Source organism: Sinocyclocheilus anshuiensis, unplaced genomic scaffold, assembly GCF_001515605.1.
Source record: "Sinocyclocheilus anshuiensis isolate Anshui unplaced genomic scaffold, SAMN03320099.WGS_v1.1 scaffold283, whole genome shotgun sequence".
NCBI lineage: Eukaryota > Metazoa > Chordata > Actinopteri > Cypriniformes > Cyprinidae > Sinocyclocheilus > Sinocyclocheilus anshuiensis.
The window spans coordinates 984,033-994,007 of NW_015549605.1; the positions used below are offsets into that span (position 1 = coordinate 984,033).

General features: G+C 36.8%; 1 protein-coding gene across 1 annotated transcript in view; it reads left to right on the forward strand.

The window, feature by feature from the left end:
- LOC107658723 (UPF0606 protein KIAA1549-like) overlaps nucleotides 1-9,975 on the forward strand; it is a 39,075-nt gene that overhangs the window by 7,300 nt on the left and 21,800 nt on the right. The window contains exons 3-13 of the mRNA XM_016447378.1: nucleotides 4,411-5,736; nucleotides 6,295-6,383; nucleotides 6,466-6,640; nucleotides 6,817-6,947; nucleotides 7,089-7,275; nucleotides 7,369-7,428; nucleotides 7,871-8,025; nucleotides 8,311-8,516; nucleotides 8,989-9,116; nucleotides 9,396-9,410; nucleotides 9,495-9,721. Coding sequence (XP_016302864.1) covers nucleotides 4,411-5,736; nucleotides 6,295-6,383; nucleotides 6,466-6,640; nucleotides 6,817-6,947; nucleotides 7,089-7,275; nucleotides 7,369-7,428; nucleotides 7,871-8,025; nucleotides 8,311-8,516; nucleotides 8,989-9,116; nucleotides 9,396-9,410; nucleotides 9,495-9,721 — 2,699 coding nt within the window. The remainder of the gene's footprint in view (nucleotides 1-4,410; nucleotides 5,737-6,294; nucleotides 6,384-6,465; nucleotides 6,641-6,816; nucleotides 6,948-7,088; nucleotides 7,276-7,368; nucleotides 7,429-7,870; nucleotides 8,026-8,310; nucleotides 8,517-8,988; nucleotides 9,117-9,395; nucleotides 9,411-9,494; nucleotides 9,722-9,975) is intronic.

The following is a 9,975-nucleotide window of genomic DNA, read 5'->3' on the forward strand; positions in this document are numbered from 1 at the left end:
ATTGAGTTGAATTACTGAAATAAATGAACTTTTCCATGACATTCTAATTTATTGAGATGCACCTGTATAACTTTTGGGTTTCTTGTTATTAAAAAATAAATAAGCAATCCCAGCCAGGGGCATAGCCATCATTTCAGAAGTGAGGGGGACAGAAATGTTATATATATATATATATGAATAGTTTCAATACTGTAATAAATGCTATGTCAGTTAGCACTGCATTGTTCATATACTTTATTTATTACCCGGAGATGACTTGACAAACACAAATAAACCATATTGTCGCAATCGTATGTTTAATGTCTTCATGTTTCCAAACGTTTCTGTTTTTCTGAAAACAACTGTTTTCATACAGCGATAGCTGGATGCTTTTGTCCATATTAGGAATTTCCTCATACGACTTTCTGCATGAGAGCGCCCTCTGGCTTCGAGTATGAATGAAACATACACTGCACGGAGTGTTTAGCGCTCAGTGATGTTCATCTCGCCTTATTCTGAGTCCGAATAAAACATCAGATCATGCACAGACTATCCTGTCTCTTTGAATTTAAATCTATATTTATTCACACCGGCTCTTGAAAACCTCTATGCGAACACACTTGCCCGAAAAAGTGCGGGGGATGAATTTACGTGATATTAAAAGTGGGGGGGACACGTCCCCCCCGTCCCCTGCGTAATCTACGCCCCTGATCCCAGCCAAGGTGACAAAAAGTAGCACAAAAGTAACGTAATGCATTACTTTGCGTAACTAAGTAACTCAATTAGTTACTTTTATTGGAGTAACCCAATATTGTAATGCATTACTTTTAAAAGTAACTTTCCCCAACACTTCTAATAGTTCTGATCAAAATAGTAATTCTCCTGATTTAAATCTTTACTGTGTCTTTTTGGGTCTTGTCAGTGTCATTGTTCAGGTATAAATTATTATCCAGATGCCTGATGAAGCAGATAGCATTGTAACAAGGAGCCTGTTGTTTTTGGTCCAGAGATTATAAACTTCAGCCAATTTCCATATGTATGTTAGGTACCAATCTTTGGAATGAACAGTTTTACTTTTTAGCATACAAATGTGTCATAAATACTTCTGAGATAGAAATAAATTGGGCCATCGAGCATCCCATTGTGCTCTTACAGGAAACATACTGTATTAGCTAAAAACATTTGATATCTAATGACTGGCACACAGCTCCAGAAATATTTATTTTATTCGAGCAGTTAGTGTCATTGTGACTCACTAAACAGATGGATTGCTATTTTCGAAAAGTGTTTTTTAACAAGATGAGCAACTTGATATCTGGCCTGAGGAAACATGACAGGGCATGTCTATGTCTAGCGCTGTCTGCTAGCACTGTCTGATACCATGAAGTTTGAAGCTGTTCGACCTCAGTTTGTAGTGTTGGAGTAAAAGTCCATATTTGCTACTGTACAGTGATGTTGACTTCCTCTTTCTCTCTGTGTCCTCAGCTAGTATGACACACTGGCCTACTAATGTCGCTCAACTGCGCTGTACTCCCCTGCTTCCCCACAGTGTGCCGTTCAATCAGCCTCATTACCCACAATCCCTCTGTTCTACCCTCAGCGGCCCACAATGCCGATGAATCACAGTCACATTAATAAAAGGGCAGCTCTCATAGCCAGCTTCAGTACCATATGGCTCGTTGAAATAAAAAAAACAGTCATTTTAAGAGTCAACCGTGTCACATTTACTGTTATAGCAAGACTTATGATATGAGTTTTAGTTTAGCTGTTATATCTGTCCATGCAAAACCGTAATAGGATCATGATTTTTTTAGAAACAGTGCCATTTGTGTCTGAAAATGGAAATGAATGTTTTGTGCACTTCAAGAATCAGATCTGCAACCTCTATAGACACTGACCACCTGAGGGCAGTGTGTGTGCTAATATTCAGATTAGCATGGTTTTTAAATGGTTGATTCCTAAATCATCACCTCCAATCCTAAATATGTGGTTACTGTATATTCATTGTTACCAGTGTTAGTATTGTTATATACTATAATAACATTTATTCATATTTTGAATTAGCTTTTATTTTTGTATTTTCAGTTTTCTTTTTAATTTTAGTTTGTTTTTATGTGATGTGCTTTTGTCATTTTTTTTTTGTTTTTGTTTTGTATTTTTATAAATCTTTAATTATTTCTTTATTTCAGTTTTAACTTACTTTAACTTAAACTTCGTTATTTCAGTTAGTTGTCAAGGTAATAATTTTTTCAGTTGAAGTTTTTCATCTAATATTTATATTTAATTTGATTTCAGCTTTAATTCAATTATCGAAACTGATTTTTAATAGTTTTAGTTAACAATAACAACAGTTGTTACTGACATATACTATGTTCATATAGTATATTTGTATAATATATTCAACGTTAGTAACCTTTAGCCTAAAATGTAATATTATTTTAACCTCATACGGTAAATCTGGAAGTCAAATAATCTAATCTAAATATAATAGAATATAATATAATAAGCTTCTTGAGGCCAATATCACACTATTTGCTTAAATATGATGAAATATTCTAAAGTTTTTTTTTATCCATATATTTATATTTTTATAATAATAATTATTATAGTAGTAGTAATAGTTTTAGCGTATTAAAATAAACATTTTGATTTTAGTATTATATATTTTGTTTTATTTATTTTTTCAATTTTTTTTTTTTTTTCTTTTTGCATTATACTAAATAGAGCTGTAAGTCATGTTTTTGATTAGGGAACCTATTCACATAATGTAGATTTAGATAAATGGTTTTAGATCAAAAGTTTAATACTCATCCACAGAACTAGTTCCTATAGAGACATTGTTAAAAATGACTGTGTCTTGGGTACAATCTGGGCTTTCTCCTGCACTGTGTGTTATGAAAGATTTGGATGAAGTGTATTTACAATCTGTCCTTCTGCTGTTTGCAAATATTTAATTTCTTGTGGTTTGGTTGTGTGCCATCCTGCAGCACACTCAAGTAGGGCTGGGCGATATGACGATATTATCGTATATCGACGAAATACATCTATATATATCTCGTATATACAGCAGCCGCTGCCGCCAGTCATTATAATGTTAATCAAAGAACAAAAGAAAAGAAAATCCCTCACTGATCTTGACTGAGTCACTTTTGTAACCTCAGTTTATTTTATTTGCCTGTTGTTCAGCGCTGACTACTGTAATGTCAACGTGCATCTGTGTATGTGATTATTTTGGAGATGCGTTCCAATATAATTTATCCTTATTTAGGGTATAGACCTATTCTATTTTGAGCTGCAGTTTAATAAACGTTAAACAGAAAAAAGACAAAAAGTAGCACTGCATGTGTTTCTGAATATTTATTTAAACAGACTCTATAATTGATGAAAAACCACAAACATGACAGGAATAATTAAAATACGCAAATTCCTTCAGCGCACATTTCAGTGCAATATTTTTACAGATTTTTAAACCGTGTATATAATATAATTATGTTGCAAACGGATGACGACATTAGACTTCTCAGCTCGCTCCTCAACATGCATGCGTTTGGAGTTTCGGCAGCCCAACACTGAATATTATATTGTGGGCGTTGTATTTTGATTAATAAAATAAAAATTATAAAAATTACAATATAAAAATGAAATTTAAATTACCCTGCTAACTGCCATGAAGCAGTTATTTTTATTTAGTTAAAAACGGGCCGAAAGAGACCTCTGAACTAGTAGGCTACCAGAAAGGAAAAAAAAAATACCTTAACGTTTTTGCTTGGAATTCATTTTTTATCATTTTTAGATTTTAGATTTTAGTCATACATGATAAATATCAAATATGTTATAGCTTGACTACAAGTTTAAAAACAACGCTGCACGTGTTATAATTAAGGAAATTAAACTTACCATCATGAAATGCGTCTACACAGGCGATAATGCCAAAAAGAAAGAGAAACATCGGAAAATCGGCATATTTTATTCAAGACATTATTATATGACATTAACATTCATTTATCATTCTTACAATCACCGCCAGAATGTCCAGCTTCACCATGATGAACTTAAAATTGGGTTCTATTATTTTTCCTCAACAGTTCTCCTCACAAAACGAAATTCATTTCAAACACAAATTTGATAAGAACAGAGTGGAAATTATTAGCAACAACCAAAATAACAGCAAAGCTAATGTTTTCTGTTAGTTTAAGCACAAACTAAGAAAAGTAAAACCAAACTTTGTGGCAATAATTAAGACCAAACTGAACATGGTGTGTGTTTATGGTGCATGTCGGCAATGTTTTCTCGGCGGGGTGTGGTGGAGGTGGGGCTTAGGTAGACGATATTATCGGATATCACGATATTTTTAAAGGCGATTATCGATAAGATATTTTTGACATATCGACCAGCCCTACACTCAAACTTTTCTTTTTTTCCATTCCTAAGTGAAGCTCCCATCCAACATGTCCAGAAGGAGCCTCAATCAGCTTCCAACAAGAACACGTTCACCTCCTGCCTTATCTTCATCATCATCATCATCATCTCCTCATCGATCTGAAAGAACCAGGCGTCCAGCTCATACGCCTCCAGGTGCCAAACATCCCTCGTCCCCTGGACGCCATGACAGTGCCTCCCGCATAGATCCCACCCCGTCCCTCGGTTCCGAAGGGTCGGGTAACTTAGGTGATGGGGCCCAGGGCATCCACCTGCTATTACGACCCCCAGACCTTCTAACACCCAGCCAGATGCCTCCCCTCCATGACGACATACCGCCGACACCAGCTCCCCCAACCCTGGTGCCACCCGAAGACCAGTATCCTGTCCACTCCGCGGAGGTGGACTGGGGCTCCGGAGACTACCTTGAAACTCTTACTTTCATGGGATCGGAAGGGGAGGAGTTTTCTCTCGTCACCACCCTTCCTACGCATGGATACGATCCGTATGATACGGACAATGACGCCACGGTCAGCTACAACACAGCTTTCCCCTCTCGCCCCGTCCTGCCCCTCTCGTCAAGAGACCTTCAGCCCAGCGTGACTGTAAAATATGGGACTAACTTAAGGACGGCCCATCCTACCGATCCCCGCCTCCCATTGGCTCCTGACTCCGCCCATGCGAGCGATATGGACGATGATTTGGATTTCGATTGGGCGGAGCTTTTTCCCATTGAGCCGACTGAAATGCTGCTTCCTGATATGAACAGTTTGGAATACTACAACACGTTGCAAGCCAAAGAGAATGCTAGTATTGTGAGGAATAGGACGCACCTTCATATTAACCCTACGCACACTGTGGGACCCACCCACACTCCCACTGCAACTTTGGGAAAAATCCCGGACGAAATTGACCGGACAACTCCTCGACCTATTCCATCAGTAACCCCAACTCCACCCCAAAAACCTACAAAGCCTCCCATTGCATCAACCACCGAGACACAACGGCCTCCTGAAGGCCCAGATAAGGGTGTTCCTTCCATACCCACGTCCCATGTGGGCAAAACCCGACCACCAGTGCCAACCGCCCTGCCTCCACCCGGCACCTCAGAGGGTCCAGTAATACAAGCCGTTACGCTGAAGCCCCCTGCTACCAAACCCCGTATGACCACCATAAAAACCACCACCAGAACCACAACTACAACCACGACTACCATGAGCACCACCAGCCTCTCCACCAAAAGCCCACCGCCTACAACCCCCAGAATTCCTCTGTCCATCGCACCCCGACAGTACGTCTGCAATATCACCAAACCGGACATGTACCTAGTCAGAGTGGGTAAGACAATTTACACAATATATCAGTATCATATTGGTTATTAGCCGATATTAGAGATTTTTTAGTTTATCATATTATTTATTATTATTGTGCACATAATTTTTTTTTATTTTTACATTTAGTTAATTTATCATATTTTTATTATTGTGCACATTAATTTTCTTTATTTTTACATATAGTTAATTTTTTAAAACCACTAATAACATGATTTAATTTTTTAATGATTTATATTTAACAGTGATAACGGTACATAACAGTTATATTTAAATAGATAACACTATCTATCTATCTATCTATCTATCCTGTTTATCATTATTAAGCACACATTAATTTCCTCTTGTTTAAAATTTAGGTAATCTTTAAAAAAACACTGATAATTTAACACTTACGTAATTTAATGTTGTGATGGCAAAATTCTTTAGAAAGTTAAAAAAGGTTTTTACTGTACTTTGTTATTATTATTAATTATTTAATTATATATTTGTATTTTTTTATAATACATTTTAATTACATAAATTTGTTATAATTTCTTACAACCTTCTTGTCTGACTCTTGCAGGCATGCCTAGTGGGTCGTCGGTTGCGTTTGCCAAAGCTCATGTGCGGGAGATCCTTCGACGAGAGTTCAACCGTTCAGTGGAGCTCCAGGTGAGCGTGTCAAATCACAACAGGTCACACATCAGCTATTTATTTCTAGCATCACTGATGTCTATCTGTGCTATCCATCCAGGTCCTCAAAGCCCCGCCCAATTTCATCTTCCGGGCAGTTTCCGGTCCACTGGTGTACACTGCTATCTCTGTCATTAATGCTGTCCGCCAATCAGTGCACAGCACTTCCTCTTCTTCCATTCTGTCCGTCACAACTATATATGCAGTGCCTGATTACAAACATCAGGTCCACACAGGTGAGAGAGTCAGAGTATAACCAGTGAATAGCACGCTCACGTGTGTCAAACTGTAAAAACTGAGTAATAATTTTAAAGTAAATAATATACGTTTTATTTAAATATGTAATATTATAATAATAATAATAACTTAATATTTTAAGAATGATTGTGACATTAGTTCATTTGTCTTGCAGTGCTGCAGTTTGTACCGAGTCATGTGGATGTGCGTCTGTGTAGCTTCAGCGAGCGTGTAGAGAAGGGGCTACTCATGGCATACGCGGAAGTACGCAAACGCTCACAAGAAAAGGGAAATTTCACAGTTCATGTATGTAATTAATTCGAAATACAGCACAATTTTTGCACACTTTACATGTCACTGTTTTTCCATGAAAAGCTTGTTAATAATGATTCTGTGTATTACATACATTTAAATAGTATTGATAATTCTGTATGATTGCTTGTCTAGATTGTGAATATCACTAGTAGCCTTCCTAAGGGTCAGCGGCTGCAGAAGGCACCGGTGGACATCACTTTTGCTGTGCGTGATTCTCAAGGCTTCCTAACGGGATCAGATGTGAGTGGTCACATGAGGCAGCTCAGCACTGTGGAGTTCAGCTTCTACCTTGGTTTTCCTACCCTGCAGATTGCTGAACGTGAGTCACAAATACACACACAGGCCCTTTGTCTCAATTTCTCATAAACGTTATTCATTTATCACTCTTTTTATCTCAATTCTTGTCTTCCAGCTTTTCATTATCCTGAACTGAATGTGTCCCACCTGTTACGCACATCCTGGGTGAAAACAGGTATGTGGGTGTGTTCCAAATTAAACCTTGGAATCCAAAGTAATGTATATTAAAACAGTCAATATAAAATTAATAATTATACAATATGAATTAATATTATTATATAGTTTTAAATATTAAAAACATAATTATTGTTGAGGTGAGTTCTTATGTGAGATGAATATGATTGTAATAAATGTTTCTTTAATTTATATAATTAATTGTTATAAATCTAATTCATTCTCGTATTTGATTTATTCACATCTTGTATTAAATTCAATATTATGATCTAATCTTTCTCATTATGAGGCTATTAATGGTACAGGCACTTATAAATGTTTATTTTACTAAAAGATGGCAGGTGGATTTATACTAGTCTGTAATTTATGAATATTATAATTTAGTACTTCATGCACATTTCTGATGCTACTTTCTTTTTTGTGGATTTGTGCATTTGTTCTAGTGTTATTGGGTGTGTTGGACCAGCGTGTGAACGAGAGGACCTTCCAGGCCAAAATGGAGAGGCGATTAGCACTGCTGGTTGGAGAGGGACTTCGGATCGGAGTTAGCAGTCGACGATGGAGAAGAGCTACTAGTATTGGCAACAACAGTGTACAGGTACATTCAAACACATTAGTGTACACAGTTTGTTTGTCTTTCCCACACATCACATAAACACGTGCGTGCGTGCGTGCGTGCGAGCGTGCATGCGTGCGAGTGTGCGTGTGTGTGTGTGTGTGTGTGTGAAAGTGTTGCCCACTCATAGACACTCCATGTGAAGTGACAGTGCTCATTTTTACTCACCCATGTCAAGGGCTTTAATGGAAAAATGGGCTGCATTGCAACAGTCAATTTAGCATGTTGTATCATACTTACTGTCCATTCATGTGTTTGTCATTGTAGTTGCAGCCTCCCATTGTTAAAGGCTTTGATTTTGCTAAACTACACCTGGGGCAGCATAGTAATGATGACATCATGATAATCCAAGAACCCGCCCCTTTGCCGGCACCTGTTAAAGAGGCCACGCCCTCAGAGGGCGGAGAATTGAACACTCCTAAATCAAAGAGCTCATCTACAAAAGCATCCCGTGCAGCACGGAGAAGAGGCAGGTAAGAAACTGTCTGTGAGCAGGTTCTGTTTATATCAGTGTAATTTTAGTATTATTTATATACTATAGTTCGTGTAGCGTTTATTTTTATATTTTCATTTTAAATGTAGTTTAATTTTTGCTAATTTGATTATGTGTCATTTTTATTGATTTCTGCTATTTCTGCTATTTCGTTTATTTTTATTTCAGTTGTGTTTCTTAGTCAAATTTAGCAATTATAAGGGCTTCAACTTAATTTCAGTTAATATCAGTTAGTTGCCAAGGCAAGGCATTCGTTTTCATCTTTATTTTCATATTTATTTCAGCCTTTATTTTAGTTAACAATAAAAACACTGGTTTATATTATTTTTTTAACTCACACGTTTTTTTGTTTGTTTGTTTTGTTTGTTTTTTAGTTTTGTGTCATTTATATTTATTTTTGTTTTATTTTTTTAAATACTGCTATTTACTACTATTTCTGTTTTTTTTTTCAGGTTGTCTCCATCTGATGGAGATTCATTAGGAAGTGAAGCATCCAGCTGTAGAGAATCAGCAGAGGAAAGCACCAGACCTGCTGTGACGCCAAGTGACAGCAAACCCCAACATCGCAAGAGCAAGCATTGTATTTTACGACAAAAACACACTAATTCTAGTATAATATGTTATACAGTATATTAATTTACTATATTATTGTACTATATATTAACTATTAATAATTAAAAGTATAGTATAAAGTTGCTTTATAATGATTTGTATTGTGCAAAAAATTTAAATGTATAATTATTATTGTAAAATACAAATTATTATTATTATTAAAATAGTAATAAATTATTATTAAAATTATTGTTATTACAAAATTTTTATCTCTTTCTCTCCTCCTCTTATTCCATTGGTTCATCAGCAAAAAACAAACTTGGTAAGTGTCTTTACCCATTGATGTTGCATTCATATATTGTTAGTTACAATTTCATGACCTTTGACATCTGGCCTTGATGTTCAGGTGCTCAACCTGGAAGTGGTGTGGATGAGCAGTTGTCCTCGTCATCCATATTTGAGCATGTGGACCGCCTCTCTCGAGGTTCGTCAGATGGAACGCGCAGAGTCTCCAATAAGATACAGCTCATCGCCATGCAGCCCATGCCAAGCTCTCCCTCACATCCACATAACCAGGCCCTGAGTCCCAACCTGACAGACAAGATGCCTGACGGAGCAAAGGTCAACAGTGAGGTTAGCAGACTCCTCTTTGTATACACAAACACGTTCGTAAAAATGACAGGCTCACACCTTAGACCCACAGATGTGCCATTTATTTATATATTATACTAAACATCAAGCTATTTTTTCCTATAACATTAAAATTAGTGCTGGGCGGTATACCGGTTCATACCGAATACCGGTTTTTATTTTTGTTATGATATGAATTTTGAAAATACCGCAATACCGGTATATGTCACTTAAACAAGGATGGGAACGCTACACTG